The sequence below is a fragment of the Schistocerca gregaria genome, chromosome 2, assembly GCF_023897955.1.
Source record: "Schistocerca gregaria isolate iqSchGreg1 chromosome 2, iqSchGreg1.2, whole genome shotgun sequence".
Lineage (NCBI taxonomy): Eukaryota > Metazoa > Arthropoda > Insecta > Orthoptera > Acrididae > Schistocerca > Schistocerca gregaria.
In genome coordinates, this window is record NC_064921.1 from 85,154,636 (window position 1) to 85,175,369 (window position 20,734).

At 41.5% G+C, this 20,734-nt stretch overlaps 1 protein-coding gene across 1 annotated transcript in view; it reads right to left on the reverse strand.

Annotated features, from left to right (window-relative positions):
• The window catches only part of LOC126336365 (farnesol dehydrogenase-like), a 79,502-nt gene extending 63,367 nt beyond the window's left edge, over positions 1 to 16,135 (reverse strand). Inside the window, exon 1 of the mRNA XM_049999971.1 lies at positions 15,948 to 16,135. Within this exon, the coding sequence (XP_049855928.1) occupies positions 15,948 to 16,085 (138 nt within the window). The 5' untranslated portion in view covers positions 16,086 to 16,135. The remainder of the gene's footprint in view (positions 1 to 15,947) is intronic.
• Positions 16,136 to 20,734: the final 4,599 nt, after the last annotated feature.

Genomic DNA, 20,734 nt, shown 5'->3' on the forward strand with positions numbered 1-20,734 from the left:
TGTTGTCGCCAGGGGTCGGCGGAAGGTGCACGTGCCCGTCGACCTGGGACCGGACCGCAGCGACGCACGGATGCACGCCAAGAGCGTAGGATCCTACGCAGTGCCGTAGGGGACCGCACCGCCACTTCCAAGCAAATTAGGGACACTGTTGCTCCTGGGGTATCGGCGAGGACCATTCGCAACCGTCTCCATGAAGCTGGGCTACGGTCCCGCACACCTTTAGGCCGTCTTCCGCTCACGCCCCAACATTGTCCAGCCCGCCTCCAGTGGTGTCGCGACAGGCGTGAATGGAGGGACGAATGGAGACGTGTCGTCGTCAGCGATGAGAGTCGCTTCTGCCTTGGTGCCAATGATGGTCGTATGCGTGTTTGGCGCCGTGCAGGTGAGCGCCACAATCAGGACTGCATACGACCGAGGCACACAGGGCCTACACCCGGCATCATGGTGTGGGGAGCGATCTCCTACACTGGCCGTACACCTCTGGTGATCGTCGAGGCGACAATGAATAGTGCACGGTACATCCAAACCGTCATCGAACCCTTCGTTCTACCATTCCTAGACCGGCGAGGTAACTTGCTGTTCCAACAGGACAATGCACGTCCGCATGTATCCCATGCCACCCAACGTGCTCTAGAAGGTGTAAGTCAACTACCCTGGCCAGCAAGATCTCCGGATCTGTCCCCCATTGAGCATGTTTGGGACTGGATGAAGCGTCGTCTCACGCGCTCTGCACGTCCAGCACGAACGCTGGTCGAACTGAGGCGCCAGGTGGAAGTGGCATGGCAAGCCGTTCTACAGGACTACATCCAGCATCTCTACGATCGTCTCCATGGGAGAATAGCAGCCTGCATTGCTGCGAAAGGTGGATATACACTGTACTAGTGCCGACATTGTGCATGCTCTGTTGCCTGTGTCTATGTGCCTGTGGTTCTGTCAGTGTGATCATGTGATGTATCTGACCCCAGGAATGTGTCAATAAAGTTTCCCCTTCCTGGGACAATGAATTCACGGTGTTCTTATTTCAATTTCCAGGAGTGTATATTTCTGTTCCACAACGACACACGTGGGTCAAAAGTACCCTGAAAGCAACTTGTGTACGCCTGCATTGGCTCGAAGCTGTTACAGTCTACATCTAAATCTAGATGGATACTCTGCAAATCACATTTAAGTGCCTGGCAGAGGGTTCATCGAAGCACCTTCACAGTTAACTATCGTAATCTCGCTTAGCGCTCGGAAAGAATAAACACCTATATCTTTCCGTACGAGCTCTGATTTCCCTTATTTTATGGTGGCGATCATTTCTCTCAATGTAGGTCGGTGTCAAAAGAATATTTTCGCGTTCTGCGGAGAAAGTTGGTGATTGGAATTTCGTGAGAAGATTCCGTCGCAATGAAAAACGCCTTTCTTTTAATGATGTCCAGCCCAAATCGAGTATCATTTCTGTGAGACCCTCCCCTATATTTCTCGATAATACAAAACCTGCTGCCATTCTTTGAACTTTTTCGATGTACTCCTTCAGTCCTGTCTCGTAAGGATCCCACACCGCGAAGCAGTATTCTAAAATAGGACGGACAAGCGAAGTGTAGGCAGTCTCCTTAGTAGATCTGTTATATTTTCTTAGTGGGCTGCCAATAAAACGCAGTCTTTGGTTAGCCTTCCCCACAACATTTTCTGTGTGTTCGTTCCAATTTTAAGTTGTTCGTAATTGTAATACCTAGGTATTTAATTTGAATTTACGGCTTTTAGATAACACTGATTTATTGTGTATCCGAAGTTTAACGAATTCCTTTAAGCACTCATGTGGATGACCTTACACTTTTTGCCATTTAGGGTCAACTTCCAATTTTCGCAGCAATCTTTTCTAAATCGCTTTGCAATTTGTTTTGATCTTCTGATGACTTTATTAGTCGGTAAACGACAGCGCCATCTGCAAACTATCTAAGACGTCTGCTCAAATTGTCTCCCAAATCGTTTATATTGATAAGGAACAGCAAAGGGTCTATAACACTACCTTGGGGAACGCCAGAAACCACTTCTGTTTAACTCGATGACTTTCTGTCAGTTACTAGGAACTGTGACCTTTCTAGCAAGAAATCACAAATCCAGTCACATAATTAAGACGATATTCCATAAGTACGCAAATACACTACAAGTCGCTTGTGTGGTACAGTGTCAAAAGCCTTCCGGAAATCCAGAAATACGGAATCGATCTGAAATCAATTGTCAATAGCACTCAGCACTTCATGTGAATAAAGAGCTAGTTGTGTTACATAGGAATGACGTTTTCTAAACCGTTGTTGACTGTGTGTCAATAGACAATTTTCGTCGAGGTAATTGATAATGTTTGAACACAACATACGTTCCAAAATACTGCCGCATATCGACGTTAACGACATGGGCCTGTAAGTTTGGTGGATTACTCCTACTACCATTCTTGAATATTGGTGTGACCGGTGCAACTTTCCGTCTTTGGGTGCGGATCTTTCGTCGAGTAAACGGTTGTATATGATTGTTAAGCTTCGAGCTAATGCATCAGCATCCCCGGAAAGGATCCTAATTGGTATACAGTCTGGACCAGAAGACTTGCTTTTATTAAGTTATTTAAGTGGCTTCACTACTCCAAGGATAGTTACTTCTACGTTACTCATGTTGGCAGCTGCTCTCGATTCGAATTCTGGAATATTTACTTCGTCTTCTTTTGTGAAGGCATTTCGGAAGGGTGTGTTTAGTAACTGTGCGGCCGGCCGCTGTGGTCGAGCGGTTCCAGGAGCTTCAGTCCGGAACCAGGGTGCTGCTACGGTCACAGATTCGAATCCTGCCTCGGGCGTGGATGTGCGCGATGTCCATAGGTTAGTTAGGTTTAAGTAGTTCTAAGTCTAGAGGACTGATGACCACAGATGTTAAGTCCGATAATGTTTGGAGCCATTTGAACCATTTGGAGTAACTATGCTTTGGCAGCGCTGTCTTGGATAGTCAACAGACTTCCGCTCCGCTCTGCACTGAAGTGAGGGCAACAAGCAAAGGAGGAGGAAAACAAGCGATAACCAGTATCCTGATTAAAACTAGTTGTTGCTTGAAGTTTGTCACGTACCGCAACAGCGTTTGCCGTATCGGCTGTTAACTGACGCGCGTTTATGAGCAAAACACGTGCAGCAGGTCATTTCAAAACTGCTGTTTCACACGTCCCTCCCGAAACAATGCTATTATCGGCAGCTGATTTTAAGTACCCAATAGAGAACAGCACGCACACGACGTATTCTGTTGCAATTAATCAGGCTAAAGTCGCTTCCTAACTCACGTTGTACATTTAGTCAAGCGAAACGGCAATAAGCAACTAAACACATCCGCTTCTTGGAAAATGCGCAAGGTTCTCATGTGCCAAGCTAATCACAGCCATGTCGCCTGCTACGTACTACAGAAAAAGCAAAATATGTCATTGAAAGTAACGTCTTTGGCTTCTAAAAATTTGCCAGTCGCCATACTGCTACGCCTGCTCACTCTATTAACACATTCCCGTCCTCACGTCTCGTACTGATTTATTCGCTTGGTGCCGCCAGCGCTAATTCGAATTACTTGGCTTTTCGCAGGCCGCTTGTCACCTTTCCGTTGATGACAAGCCTCAAACACATTGCCTTTTGCGGGCTTTAATTTTTCCGGAAATCTCATATTTTGCCGTATCTTTCCACAAACTCGAATTTTCTTTTCAAGTAACTTCTCTGCAAATTCTACACTGTTTTAATAATTATACATATAGAGGTGACGCCACTTTCCATAATCCATAAGAAGGTGTCAATAGTGACATCACTGTTTTTGCTGCAGGTTGTCCAGCGCCGGAATGTATCTTGAATGAGGAAATGTATCTCGTACTCGAATCACACAGTATCCGATGAGTATGCCTTATTTCGTAAATTTCGACGGATTGTAAACTTCAAAGTTTCACAGTCGAAGCCACGGTATCATTCCTTCATCAATTCAGATCTTTTGACTTTTTAGAGAAATAATCAATTGCACTTTGAAAAGCCGCTTGGTATTATCCGGTTTATTGTTGCTGTCGGAAAAATGTAAAAATTATAATATTTGTCTGAATCGGGACATCGTTTTGCGAAACATCGGTGTGTCTTTCGTTGACAAATAATCAACGATCCTTGCTTTTTTTTTACAATTCCCATAAGAATAGCAAGCCCAAACAATTTTCTAAGTTCGGGTCCCGTAACGTTGACAGATTTCGCATTTATGTTATCCAGTTTTCTTCTATTGAAATTTTGACTGTAACAATTGTTGGTTTCGTTGCTAATACACTCCTGGAAATCGAAAAAAGAACACATTGAACCGGTGTGTCAGACCCACCATACTTGCTCCGGACACTGCGAGAGGGCTGTACAAGCAATGATCACACGCACGGCACAGCGGACACTCCAGGAACCGCGGTGTTGGCCGTCGAATGGCGCTAGCTGCGCAGCATTTGTGCACCGCCGCCGTCAGTGTCAGCCAGTTTGCCGTGGCATACGGAGCTCCATCGCAGTCTACAACTCTGGTAGCATGCCGCGACAGCGTGGACGTGAACCGTATGTGCAGTTGACGGACGTTGAGCGAGGGCGTATAGTGGGCATGCGGGAGGCCGGGTGGACGTACCGCCGAATTGCTCAACACGTGGGGCGTGAGGTCTCCACAGTACATCGATGTTGTCCCCAGTGGTCGGCGGAAGGTGCACGTGCCCGTCGACCTGGGACCGGACCGCAGCGACGCACGAATGCACGCCAAGACCGTAGGATCCTACGCAGTGCCGTAGGGGACCGCACCGCCAGTTCCCAGCAAGTTAGGGACACTGTTGCTCCTGGGGTATCGGCGAGAACCATTCGCAACCGTCTCCATGAAGCTGGGCTACGGTCCCGCACACCGTTACGCCGTCTTCCGCTCACGCACGTCCGCATGTATCCCGTGCCACCCAACGTGCTCTAGAAGGTGTAAGTCAACTACCCTGGCCAGCAAGATCTCCGGATCTGTCCCCCATTGAGCATGTTTGGGACTGGATGAAGCGTCGTCTCACGCGATCTGCATGTCCAGCACGAACGCTGGTCCAACTGAGGCGCCAGGTGGAAATGGCATGGCAAGCCGTTCCACAGGACTACATCCAGCATCTCTATGATCGTGTCTATGGGAGAATAGCAGCCTGCATTGCTGCGAAAGGTGGATATACACTGTACTAGTGCCGATATTGTGCATGCTCTGTTGCCTGTGTCTATGTGCCTGTGGTTCTGTCAGTGTGATCATGTGATGTATCTGACCCCAGGAATGTGTCAATAAAGTTTCCCCTTCCTGGGACAATGAATTCACGGTGTTCTTATTTCAATTTCCAGGAGTGTATGTGTTCTCGTCGGTAATTAACGAGTCGGGTTCATTACGTCACGCAATAAAGCATCAAGTAATCATCATGCAGTAACATTTTTGATGAGAGCTTAGCATTTGGTTCTGTGAATTATTTCTTAAGTCATCTTATTTATCAAATGGTTCAAATGGCTCTGAGCACTATGGGTCGTAACTTCAAAGGTCATCAGTCCCCTACAACTTAGAACTACTTAAACCTGACTAACCTTTGGACATCACACACATCCATGCCCGAGGCAGGATTCGAACCTGCGACCATAGCAGTCGAGCGATTCCAGACTGTAGCGCTTAGAACCGCTAGGCCACTCCGGCCGGCATTTATCAAAACTCTTAGATGATCAACGGTTTTCATCGAAGAGTGCATGCTACGTAAACAGATACAAATACCTATTTTTCCTTCCGCTTCATCAACGACTTGTACAAAACTATTTAATCTCTGCTGTTGCTTTTGAGGGTACCCACTTTTCATTTTTGAGACCTGTTTCTGCATAATTCTGCAGATACGTCTTGTGGGCGTGTAGGTATTTCCTACAAACTCTGCAATAGCTGTCTTCGAGGATGCTGGCATCCTTTGAACTGCCAGTGAGCCAGCTACGACGCAGAAGTATGTATTGTAGTCGAAATTATTGTTCAGCAGTATAATTGTTTAGTTTAAGTATAAACATGTAAGGACGCACGACAATTGAATTAATAATATATGTAGGTACTACATACCTTTCGCGCAGACCTCTGCTTTCAATTCTCGGCGATATTTTCTAAGGCTCATTGTTGCATGGATTCGAAAGTGCGCTAAAGACAACCCACAGTCAACAATTTCTTCTCTAGACCACCACGTACAACTGTTAACTGGTGAGTCAGTTCAATACCAATAGGCGAGATCTGGGTTTGAGTGTTACTGCACCGTGAAAGAAAGCGACCAGCGTAGGTAAGATGGGAGTACTGTAGTTTTGGTAGTAGGGTGTCTGGTTTTCTTAGGTCATGACATAATACAAAATCACCCACACGAACGACAGGGAAATTATCGTATCCAGTTAAATGGTTCAAATGGCTCTGAGCACTATGCGACTTAACTTCTGAGGTCATCACTCGACTAGAACTTAGAACTAATTAAACCTAACTAACCTAAGGACATCCCACACATCCATGCCCGAGGCAGGATTCGAACCTGCGGCCGTAGCGGTCGCTCGGTTCCAGACTGTAGCGCCTAGAACCGCTCGGCCACTCCGGCCGGCCCGGTCCAGTTAACAGTCACGACCCAAGAGGGATGTTTTACAATTAACTTTTTGTATTCAAGGAAAATAAATAGCAATTAAGACATCAGGTACTTCTTCAACTCGCCAAATTTAATCGCCAGTAGTCAGAAAGTTACACTGGATACTATTCTAAGAAAAGACACGCAAGAATGCGAAAAATCGTCATGCCTGTCAATGGCGCCTCTGTGCTCTGTGACGGTAGACTGACTTCGTGCCGCTCCAGAATGTTTATGCTCGTTCCCAACCTTACTTAGGCTTAGTAACAGTATTGCGCGCCGTAACAATAAGGATCCCTTGTGAATATAGTGTTGATCCGTGTGACCATCATTGTTCATATATTTTAGAAATATCAGATAAGAGGCAGTAGCTGGCCCTTCTACCGACTTAAGGCGGTAAGATCGACAGCAAAGAATTTATCTTTCACATAGATTATTTATTGTAATTAAATATTTGGTTGCACATCCTAACTACATATAACTGGTGCCTGACTAGAAATATTTAAGTGAGAATTAGTGAGAATGAGACAGAGCACAATTTAACAACAGCAAGAAGAAACAGAAGACAGGGGTGGGAGACAATTATACTATCATCTCCTTCGCATTAGTACCATAAAAATATCTCAATGAGATTTGCATTACGATTCTACGCATGCACTGTTCCGGACAGACGTTTAACCAATACACGAAGATGTGCGATAATTATTTAACATACTAACTGCGTCTGCTGCTTGCAAACGGCCGAACTAGAGCACGTGGTGCATTACGGATCAAACTGTTGTTCTGCTTTGTAGAAAGCACACGAAGGAACAGATATTCTTGCAGAAATTATAGCTCATTAAGCAACCAAACTGTCAAAATAAAGCCTATTGCGGTGCCGTGGTGGACCAGAAGGGTCATTGATTACCAAACACGTGTTACAAAATCGACCCACAAAGACAAAAGCATCTTCCACAAAACATAAGATTAAAATCATTAAAAATCATACTCGGTTTACACGCTTCAGTTGAGCTGAAGTTCTTAAGGATTTCAACAGTTAAACATAACGAAATCCTAACTCAACCTGCTTCCTATCACTTGAAACCCCCCTTAAGAACTACGATCCGTACTCAAAAAGCGTTCACCGAAGAGTGCACCTTTCTCTTTCCAGATAACCTAGCTCCCCGTGCAGCGGAAGCTACCAGAAGGGTAGCCCTCCGTCACCAACCTCACACACAAAAGCAGCCTTCGATACACCCTTGGACTATGATGGGTAAACCTCTCTGTTCAGGTACTGGAAACCTAAGTTGGTAATCCTGTGCTCTCCTTCGAACGAGAAGCAACATCGTCTGCTCCCAGCAGACGATGACCAACTCAGCGTTTCCCACAAAACAAAATCGAAACATCACATTAATAATCAATAGGCCTTATTTGAGTGCTCAGTCTTTCTGGAAGAGTTCATGAATTGAGCTAAAATCAGGTTACATCGGCGATAAATGGTCGTCTCTGAACGTGTTGCAAGCACTGCAGACTACTGATTGACCTGAAGTACTGTCCTTTTTTTAACATTCTGTGCTGTGTCCACGTTTCAATATCATTCACAGACTATCTTGTTTCTATTATGGGAAAAATAATACAACTGAGGCAACTGATTTTAAATGAGCTGTGTCCAAAAACGTGTCACATTCTGCAGAAAAATCCTCATCTTTCATCATTATTACATTATTACCTTACATCTTTAGCACTTCGATTCATTTCCCCTACCTTTTCTGGAATGATGCTTTTGCATCCCTTTTTCTTTTCTCATTGCTGCAAAATTCCCTATCACACGGCACATATAAATTTCCTGAAACTAGAAATTTCAAATCCACAGGATCAAAAAAGTTCATTCAGCAAGTTAAATTAGGACCATTAAAACCACACGGTTCTTATTTTGCTCTGTACAGTTGTTGTTGTTGTGGTCTTCAGTCCTGAGACTGATTTTATGCAGTTCTCCATGCTACTCTATTATGTGCAAGCTTCTACATCTCCCAGTACTGCAACATACATCCTTCTGAATCTGCTTAGTGTATTCATCTCTTGGTCTCCCTCCATGCTGCCCTTCAGCACTAAATTAGTGATCCCTCGATGTCTCAGAACATGTCCTACCAACTGATCCCATCTTCTAGTCAAATTGTGCCACAAGCTCCTTCTCCCCAATTCTATTCAATACCTCCTCATTAGTTATCTGATCTACCCATCTAATCTTCAGCATTCTTCTGTAGCACCACATTTCGAAAGCTTCTATTCTCTTCTTGTACAAACTATTTATCGTCCATGTTTCACTTCCATACATGACTACACTCCATACAAATACTTTCAGAAACGACTTCCTGACATTTAAATCTATACTCGATGTTAACAAATTTTTCTTCTTCTTCAGAAACGCTTTCCTTGACATTGTCAGTCTACATTTTATATCCTCTCTACTTTGACCATCATGTTATTTTGCTCCCGAAATAGCAAAACTCCTTTACTACTTTAAGTGTCTCATTTCCTAATCTAATTCCCTCAGCATCACCCGACTTAATTCGACTACATTCCATTATGCTCGTTTTGCTTTTGTTGGTGTTCATCTTATACCCTCCTTTCAAGACACTTTCCATTCCATTCAACTGCTCTTCCAAGTCCTTTGATGTCTCTGACGGAATTACAATGTAATCAGCAAACTTCTTCTCCATGGGTTTCAATACCTATTCCGAATTTTTCTTTTATTTTCTTTATTGCTTGCTCAACATACAGATTGAAAAACATTGGGAAGAGGCTACAACCCTGTCTCACTCCCTTCCCAACCACTGCTTCCCTTTCATCTCCCTCGACTCTTATAACTGCCATCTGCTTTCTGTACAAATTGTAAATATCCTTTCGCTCCCTGTATCTTACCCCTCCCACCTTCAGAGTTTGAAAGAGTGTATTCCAATCACCATTGTCAAAAGCCTTCTCTAAGTCTACAAATGCTAGAAACGTAGGTTTCGCTTTCCTTAATCTTTCTTCTAAGTTAACTCGTAGGGTCTGTATTGCCTCACGTGTTCCAACATTTCTACGGAATCCAAGCTGATCTTCCCCGAGGTCGGCTTCAATCAGTTTTTCCATTCGTCTGTAAAGAATTCGTGTTAGTATTTTGCAGCTGTGACTTATTAAACTGATAGTTCGGTAATTTTCACATCTGTCAACACCTGCTTTCTTTGGGATTAGAATTATTGTATTCTTCTTGAAGTCTGAGGGTATTTCGCCTGTCTTATACATCTTGCTCACCATATTGTAGAGTTTGTCAGGACTGGTTCTCCCAAGCCTGTCAGTAGTTCTAATGGAATGTTGTCTACTCCCGGCGGCTTGTTTCGACTCAGGTCTTTCAGTGCTCTGTCAAACTCTTCATGCAGTACCATATCTCCCATTTCATCTTCATCTACATTCTCTTCCATTTCCATAATATTGTCCTCAAGTGCATCACCATTGTATAGACCCTCTATATACTCCTTCCACCTTTCTGCTTTCCCTTCTTTGCTTAGAACTGGGTTTCCATCAAAGCTCTTGGTATTCATGCAAGTAGCTCTCTTTTCTCCTAAGGTCTCTTTAATTTTCCTGTAGGCAGTATCTATCTTACCCCTAGTGAGATAAGCCTCTACATAGTTATATTTGTGCTCTAGCCATCCCTGCTTAGCCATTTTGCACTTCCTGACGATCTCATTTTTCAGTCGTTTGTATTCCTTTTTGCCTGCTTCATTTACTGTATTTTTATATTTTCTCCTTTCATCAATTAAATTCAATATTTCATCTGTAACAACGGGTTTCTAATAGTCCTCGTATTTTTACCTATTTGATCCTCTGCTGCCTTCACTATTTCATCCCTCAAAGCTACCCATTCTTCTTCTACTGTATTTGTTTCCCACATTTCTGTCAATTGTTTCCTTATGCTGTCCCTGAAACTATGTACAACCTCTGGTTCCTTCAGTTTATCCAGGTCCCATCTCCTTAAGTTCCTACCTTTTTGCAGTTTCTTCAGTTTTAATCTACAGTTCATAACCAATAGATTGTCGTCAGAGTCCACATTGCCCCTGGAAATGTCTTACAATTTAAAACCTGGTTCCTAAATCTCTGTCTTACCATTATATAATCTATCTGATACCTTTTAGTATCTCCAGAGTTCTTCCATGTATACAACCTTCTTTTATGGTTCTTAAACCAAGTGTTTGCTATGATTAAGTTATGCTCTGTGCAAAATTCTACCAGGCTGCTTCCTCTTTCATTTCTTAGCCCCAGTCCATATTCACCTACTACGTTTCCTTCTCTCCCTTTTCCTACACTCGAATTCCAGACACCCACGACTATTAAATTTTCGTCTCCCTGCACTACCTGAATAATTTCTTTTATCTCCTCATACATTTCATCAATTTCTTTGTCATCTGCAGAGCTAGTTGGAATATAAACTTGTACTACTGTAGTAGCCATGGGTTTCGTGTCTATCTTGGCCACAATAATGCGTTCACTATGCTGTTTGTAGTAGCTTACCCGTACTCCTATTTTCTTATTCATTATTAAACCTACTCCAGAATTACCCCTATTTGATTTTGTATAGTTGTTAGCCCATATTTGTAAATGTCGTTCGATTGTGCTCGTTCTACATCTACATCTACATCTACATCTACATCCATACTACGCAAGCCACCTGACGGTGTGTGGCGGAGGGTACCCTGAGTACCTCTATCGGTTCTCCCTTCTATTCCAGTCTCGTATTGTACGTGGAAAGAAGGATTGTCGGTATGCTTCTGTGTGGGCACTAATCTCTCTGATTTTATCCTCATGGTCTCTTCGCGAGATATACGTAGGAGGGAGCAATATACTGCTTGACTCTTCGGTGAAGGTATGTTCTCGGAGCTTTAACAAAAGCCCGTACCGAGCTACTGAGCGTCTCTCCTGCAGAGTCTTCCATTGGAGTTTATCTATCATCTCCGTAACGCTTTCGCGATTACTAAATGATCCTGTAACGAAGCGCGCTGCTCTCCGTTGGATCTTCTCTATCTCTTCTATCAACCCTATCTGGTGCGGATCCCACACTGCTGAGCAGTATTCAAGCAGTGGGCGAACAAGCGTACTGTAACCTACTTCCTTTGTTGTCGGATTGCATTTCCTTAGGATTCTTCCAATGAATCTCAGTCTGGCATCTGCTTTACCGACGATCAACTTTATATGATCATTCCATCTTAAATCACTCCTAATGCGTACTCCCAGATAATTTATGGAATTAACTGCTTCCAGTTGCTGACCTGCTATTTTGTAGCTAAATGATAAGGGACCTATGTTTCTATGTATTCGCATCACATTACACTTGTAGCTACTAGCTACTAGCTACTAGCTCCAACATGACCAACAATTCCCTCGCTCCATAAGCTTAAAAAACTTTTTGGTTTATCACCATCATACGGGCACAGACTGTAATTTGACAACTGCCTCCTATAACCTAAATTTGCATCAACGATTGGGTGGAGGGTAATCCAATACAAACTGTATCTGAGGGCATACGTGACACCCTCTAAACATTGTTGAGAGTGGCGGATCGTGGTATTCTCCATCAGACCTTCTCTGAATACTCGTGATGTTAATTAGACCCAACAGATGTGTTCCTTGTACATTATCTGTCTGTTTCCAAAACTCTGTATGAAGATTTGATATAGCTTCATCAGAGTGGATTCAAGACACTTATAAAGGCACTTACATGTTGGCTAGGAATGAATTCTAAATGAAAGAGGTAGTTATTATACAAACATAGATCTGTATCACAACAAACGCTATTACTTGTTTGCAGCACGTTATAAAAACTCTGAACATACAGCTTTCACTATCTAGTGACTAAATTTTCAGCTAAGTTTGATTATATCTATACATGCTACCTTCTTATGCCATTGGCAGCGCCACATACGAGCAGGGCCACATACTGTCTTCTCGGTACAAAACCTCAAAATTGAATTTTTTGGCAATTACGATCTTTCCCATGCTAGTGCCTCAATTATCGTAGCTACTAGCTGATAAGCGATTGTTGGCTCTCCAACATATGTTACTGATTCTAAGCTCTTGGCTTTCCAATCGGCTGGTTCTGTTAAAATACCGCAATGTTTCGAAAAATGCCACATTTATCATCTTCTGGTGGAATATTACGAGTTGTAACACTCTTCGAAACGTCAGGTATTTTAACAGTGCCATCCGGCTGGAAATTCAAGAGTTTTTCAGCAGTAACATATCTTCTGTTTACTCGATCAACCCTGACACTGCAATCGAAACAGCACCACAGAAATACTCCCTCTCAACGAAGCAAAATATTGTATATACCGCGACATAACACAGCCATTGTCTCCAAATCATTTCCTGTATCAGCCTTCCAAACTTCAAAACACATTTAATGGTTCACCTTATATCACAATAACCTTGCCTCCTACACATCCGCACTTCACTCCTATAAATACCCCTCCTCATCATTTTTCCCTGCCCATTGTTACAGAATCCTCTATCTCTTGTTTCTTAACAGCTACAGTTACTCATTTCAGTCTTCCCCTCTTAGCCTTTTTGTTTCTGATGTCACTAAACAGGAGTTCAAAATAATGTTCTAAACTAATCAATATTATTGTTATTCTTAATGCAGTTTATTATTATTAATAAATTTCTGTTATTTTATATAATGGTAATTCTCCAGTTAGTCATGATTTTCAATATAGGTGATGCACAGAACACATACACGAAGAATTTAGCGAACTGTACTGATATTTTAAAAAATCATAAATCGTTAATTTTTCAGTCCCATGTGCAAAATTTTTTACAGTGTAAGTAGTTTAGATGTCCCTGGATCACCATCAGATGTATGTAGTTGTGTTACCAACCAGTCATGTTTGTATCTGATACAGACAGGACGTGTTGCTAATTCTACTACCTAGATCTGAAAATTATCCAGGGAGATGTAAACTAGACATACTGGAGAAAAATGGGCAGCTAGGAATGAAAGATAAAACATATATTATTATTATTACGCACGTTACACGCCTTCTATCAAGACCACACGAAACGTTTATGACTACTTTTTCTTCCAGTACTCTTTCATTCGTTGACTAAAGACTCTCTTCCTCTCTTCCTACCACTTTGGCCTTCAGGTGCTGTTTTCTCTGACATCACTTCCCACTTGTACACCTTGCGTCTATAGACGTTTTTGTCCATGACGTCCGCTGAATCTATCTGAGGTCTTTCCAGATCAGTTTTGACTTGTGTCATCCAGGGTGTGGTGGTTTTGAGTCGCTGGATGTACCTGAGGATTCTGTTGGTGAATCTGGTCTGTGGGAGTCTGCTTATGTGTCCATAAAATTTTAGTCGCCTCTTTTAATGTCCGCTGCGATGTTGGAGAACTTCTCTATGGTGTCCCTGGAGTGAAGCCTATATCTATCGTTCGTGAGTTTTGGCCCAATAATTTTCCTACTGATTTTTCTTTCCTGTGTGAGAATATTCTCAAGGTCGGCCCTTGTGTGTAACATCAGTGTCTCACTGGCGTACAGCATCTTAGGTTTGATTACAGTGTTGTAGTGACGAATTTTGGTGCAAGTGGACAGACATTTCTTGTTGTAAATACCCTGTGTTTTGTATAAGGCTCTAACACTTCGTAGAACGCCTGCCAGAAGTAAACAGAGCAGTGAGTGCAGACTACAGGGCACGTTGTGTACTGTACACTTTCCAGAGATGACCGGTCCATGACATGTAAACACGTAAACACACTGGTTTGCCTCTGTCGCTGAGCATATGCTAGGCGGTCGACGGAGTGTTTCTGTGATCGTCATCTTCCAGAATTTGCCGTTAAAGCTATGAGAGATAACTAAGACTTCCTAAATCATGATGTCGGCGTAACTCAGTGAGAATTTCTTATGAAAACTTTTGGCTGTGTGAGTTGCATGTAGAACATAAATGTAGCTTTTATCCGAAATTTTTGATTCGTTGTGCAGGTAACTTACTGATATTCTTTTGATCGTCACTAGATATAACATAATAAATGTGTATCAATACAATTGTGATGTTTTCTGACTAATATTAAAACGAACCAGACGTGGAGTTCAAGATGATCAAGATTATTTCATTGTGCTGTGGTACAGACGATGCTGTTCAAATGTGTGTGGGATTTTTGTACACACTATTCGTGAGTCTGTTAACAATATGCATTCGATTATTGGAATGAACTTCGCTTACAGCTTCGAGCAGATAAACGCAACGCCATTTCACCTCTTTGCGACAATTTTGATAGTTTTTTCTTTGTTCTGGAAAGAGTGGAAGTAGCTGCCGCTATTTTTTAAGCTCTGTATTGCACTTTATTGTATTACAAAGTCTCTACTCTAAATAATTATGAGACGTGCCTTCCTAGTCAAAGAATAAATGTCCCGAAAAACATTAGTGATTGTTAGTTTTTGCCAGAAATTAAAAGGGAAAAAAATTTTGTCCAAAAAATATTTCCATTTTTTAAACCTTCGTTCATTCTAAGGAACGCTTAAATATTAATCGGACGTACTCATTCTCTTCGTAAAATGTACACGAAATACAATTCATATTGTGGCAACCTTAAAATAACCGTAATAGTTTGGAGATCTGTATAATCAAGGGTGAGTTCCAGCACGCCGCCACACTGTCCAATTTATCTGGCACTTCAGTAGTCAGGATATGACCATGCAGTGTCATCAGTTAGTCCAGAGACAGTAATCTTAATTACGCGTTGTCTCACAACATATGAAGTGCCTTTTACTAGCGTGATAGCCATGATTATACATTTGTGGTACATATAATTATTCATCATTTCTGTTATTAATAACAATATGTCTGTAAAACCGGGAAAAACTAGCAACAGTAAGTTTTCGTTCTTACTGATTAGTGTAAACAAATAGCGTTTCACGAAGGCACGTAGCAAAGCTAATTTGATGTTGGTGACATGCGCAGTGCACTGAACTCACATCATAGATACTACTATTCTGCATTGCTCGTACGCGACATCACCTGAAGACCTAAAACTGCCGTGCTGCACAGAAGACACGTTCTAAATTTTAAAAATATCCATAGTTCCACTCGCTGCAACTCCGACTCATAATCACAGCACTGTTTGTCCAATCCTTTTATGAGATATGTAAATACCGCAGCTAATACTACTGTTAAATAACCTTGAATCTTCTTATTACCTAGTATGAATTAGCAATGGCCTCAGCGTAGTGTATTGAGCGTGTAAATGTTTTCTTGATAACAGGCATTTTATCCCGAATACATTGCAGTGCTGGAAAGTCCTTACCTTAACTTTTTCGACCCTCCTGGCCATTCCCACGACGGCGAGTCCATGCTTGAGCAGCGCCTGCACTATGGCAGCACCGATGCCTGCGCTGGCGCCAGTAACCAGTGCTACGCGCCCCTTGTATTTCTCGATGCCCATCGCTGCGTGAACTGACCACCTGCCACAACTGAGTTACTAGCTAGACTAGTCCCAGGAGGCTGCAAACATTTACGCTGGTACCGGCGGTTTATGTTTGTAACGCTAAGCGTATTGCGTCATGCCTCAAGCGCACTAGTTAGCTTATCTCTGAAACACCGTGTAGCCGGCAAAACGACTATGCACTAGTTAAACGCTTACGCAGATTTTGCGCTACAACTGTTCCTGAGGCATTGAACAATAGATTTAGTCAGGTCCTAATAATTGTTTTAACTGACACATCACCAGCTTACTTTGGTGGTAAAAAGACGTATAAACGTTTTGATGGGTAACAGAATATACGAATCGCGTTTATAGGTTTCCATCTCAATATACTCTGTAATATTATTGGATTTCAGATACTTTGCATATGAGATATTTGTCATAAAAGAAAAGAACAGCCAACTAGCCGTAGTTCGTAAAGATGCTAACCATCACAGCGCGAGAGCAAAGAGATGAAATTTTTTTTAAAAAAATATGCGACTATGCCAAGATGCGCGTCTAGCGTTTAGATACTCTAAATAAACACTATGACCCGCTGGGCGCAGATATTTAAAATCATTGCCTCAGCGCTTGACAGCAAGAAGCTGCGAAACAGAAGAAAAAACAAACTATCTTTTGTTAAGAAATATTCTAGAGACTTCATTATCCCTTGTACTTTTGGTCGCCGACATTTTAAGACATACTACATAGCATTGCTACAAGTTGTATTTTTACTTTGTGTAAAAACTACAGTATACGAAACGACGAACAAACATTTCGGTAACTCGGGTGTGGATACAATGTATTTACGCACACGCAAGGACATTTAATTTTAAGAAGGAACGGACTGACAAAGGAGCGATTATTGGATTGCGCCATCCACAAAATAAATATCAGATGTAAGTCATGCATTTATTGCGTATTTGTCAATGATTAGAAATTTAATACCAATTTGTTCAAAATAAATTAATATTTTACGATGCAGTAATTTTCTTATTCTTTTCTTTCACTAACCAAAAATGATGTTCAAATTGTATATGAGCTTTGTTACAGGTTCGCTCTTTATCGCAGTGTCTCGATTGTATTTGGGAGACCACTAATGTGTTCAACTTCCGACCTGTTAATATTTCTCTTACGAAATTCCACTAATTTGCTTTCATTTCCATTTATATTCAAATAGCTCCCTTAGGTATTTTCATTGAAGATTCTGATTGGGTGAAGGCAATCGGGGTCAAAAGGTCAATTATTCGCGTAATCAATCCGTACGTTTCCTGAACACAATCGAGAATCGATGCATTGGTGATAAATTAATAATCTCTCTCTCTTTTGAAGTCGTACTAAAAAACGGCCACACAGGATAGCCGTAAGCACTCAATCTAGCGTTAGGTTGCATTTTGTCAGTAAATATTACCAACCAACAGTTACAGCATCACTATTATTAATAAGCAAGTTCCTAACGCCAGAACTCCATCGCTTATTAATTTGCGTGTTCTATATTCATTTGCATATTTGGCTCCTTTTCACCGGTTATTGCATATTTTAACTAAAAAGTAGTGACGATGCAAATTTTTGCACTGTGTTTACAATTTAGACCGGCGATCTCTAGCTCGATCTAGTTAGCATGTCTCACAGATTGACCGCGACCTAGAACTGCGTACAGTCGCTAACGGAGAGGCCACTGCCTAGCCAAATCATTACAGAAGAGGAACAGGAGCATGCAGACAAGAGTCAATGCTCCTGCGCTCCCGCCCCCGATTAATCCCTTAGCTGTCATACCGGACGCGTCGCCAACAATTAAATTAAACTACACAAGCTTTCAGTCGCACAACTATTGTTTCATTTTAGCTATGTATTTACTTGTACACAGTTGAACGTGTTTACGACGTGTAGTGTGCAACGTGTTGTGTGTCATGCCCCTGGAAAAAAAACGTCGATTCGCGGATACCTGACCATCCTGGAACATTTACATGTGATTGAATCGTTTTACATCGTCGAGTTTGCGAGAAAAAAGTTTCGTGCAAAAATAGTTCAAAATAGTTAGCATGTCAAGTCTTCATATGGTAGCAATGCAGAAGGAAGGATCACGACAACGTCTGACAACAGCAAGTTGCAGAAGCAGGGATTTGTCCAAATGTAACCAAAAAAGTTAGTTTAACATGGATCTATGACATGTGAAGCATTCATTGCAAGCAAACGTACGAGCCCTATCCTCAAAGACTTCCTGCGCAAATATTGCTTAAAATATACTAGTGAATGAACGTTAGGTAAAAATTACATGCCGACAATTTACGTAAACATTCTGGAAGAAATACGCAATGAACTCAGAGACAGCGTTATCTGGATTTCAGTCGACGAAACTACAGATACTTGTGGCCATTACACTGCAAATTTAATTGTTGGTGCTTTAAAAGAAAAGCCTTCTTCTTCCTACTTAGCGGCCTGTAAAGAACTTGAAAAAGTAAATTATTTTACGATCGAAAGCATTGTGACTGAGGATATCAGAAGAATATTTTCAGAATCTTCTACAGATGAAAGGTTGTGTATATTTATTTCTGATGCTGCTACCTACATGATCAAAACAGGAAAAGCTCTCCGAGTATTTTATCCCAATTTGATTCATATGTCGTGCTTTGCTCATGGAGTACATCGCCTTGCTGAAGAAGTACGTTCCACGTTTGTGAATGTAAAAAAAATGATTTTACGCACGAAGAAAGTGTTTGTAAATACTCCTGCTCGCATCACGACCTACAAAGGAAAACTGCTAAATGTGTCTTTACCTCCCAAACCAGTGGTAACTCGTTAGAGTACGTAGGTCGAAGCTGTATTGTTTTACAATGAACATTTAGAGACCCGTAGAGGGGTAGTACACAATACTGCAGAGCCTTTGGCAGTTTGCCAGTGCAAGGAAGCTTTTAATGATTCCGGCATTAAAGAAGAAATTGCTGTGATTAGCACTCATTTTTCCCATACACTTACAAGTATTAAAAAGCTTGAAAGTCAAGGTTTGGCGTTGAATGAATCTATTCAGTTAACGAATAAAATTAGTCTAGTGAACTCCTCCTTGCCGGAGGTATTCCCAAGAAAATTTAAAGACAAGTTTGAAAACATTTTAAACAATAACCCAGGCTACGAATCCTTGTGCCAAATTGATAGCTTTATTAATGGGACAGAAGTACTTTTACCAGAAACAATAAGTGCCAACATAGCACCCAAATTCAAATACTACCCAGTTACCTTAGCTGATATAGAACGGTCCTTTTCCGCTTATAAAAATGTTCAAGTGATCGAAGACACAATCTTACTACCAAACATTTGGAATAATACTTTGTGGTTTATGTTTACAAGAGTAGAAAAACGTAAAATTAATTGTAAGTGATGCTTTGGTCTAATAGTATCAATAAACAGTTAATGCTGTTCGAAAAATTTCATGATTGTATGTTGTTTTTTAAATAAAATATTGTGGAGTTTTTGAACGTGCCCCTTTGCGTGCGACATGTCTCGAAGTTGGTCCTGCACATATCGATTGTTTCGCTGCGAATTACTCGCATCGCATCCGCTTGTTACCGACTACCATAGCAAAATAGGAACTATTCTTGAAACACGGTACGCGTCCCCATTTTGTGAATTTTTAGAAAATAATCCTGGAAAGGCCTCCTTCCTAACCACTACCAGAAAGTGTAGTATGATATCAGCTTTCTAAATGTACCGATTTTTCTCGTGGCCGGCGCTCTTCCTCGTAATTAATATTCACAGGTTCCACTTTGACGTATAATGCACATAGTAACTACCATGTTCTTTTCTTCTTCTTCTTCTTCTTCACGGATGTATCACTTACGACCATGCATAATCAACATTTGTTGGCCTTTCTTTTCGCCCAGTATTCCTTCATATGCAACGAATGAGCTAGTTTTCGTTCATCAGACAACGTATATCGATTATTTTTTCTCCCTTCTTCCTCATAACCCCGTGCGTTTGTGATTTTTCTGATTTCATTTCTGTCATGTAGAGTTGGAGACCCTAACTGGCTCAGGTCTTTTTCCGTCTGTTTGTACCAATTCGGTCTTGTAGTTTTGTTCTTTAAATGTACGGACTTCGTGCATTTCTTTCTAAGTGTCCCATGAATTGGATTCCTCTCATGCGCATTCTGTCTGTTATTTTGGAAATATTTTTATATAATTCTGCATTGAGTTTTGGATAATGCAGACCATCTTTACTTCTTGGTCCAAAGATTTTCCTCATTATGTTCTTTTATTATTTGATCCTGCATATTTAGATACTTTTCATGCTTTTTTGAGAATTTTTCATGCTTATTTAATAATTATTTTAAGGTTTTTATGATGCATATAATCCGGTCTCTACTTATTAGTAACATTTACTGCCCTGGTGATTCAATAGTTCCTATATTCCTACACCCGATTCAGTAAAGAACACATGTGAGATTTCATTAAAGTGAGGTTTAGGTAAGGATTTATCTGAACTGAGAAATTAATTATAATTTAGCAACCTGTAATATTCATCTGGTAAGAGGTTAACAATGTTTAATAGAAAACGACCTGTTGCCGTAATCCATATACAGCCACATGAGTTGTCATTTTCGTACTTGTTGTTCCTGCGTTTGATTAAAATAATAT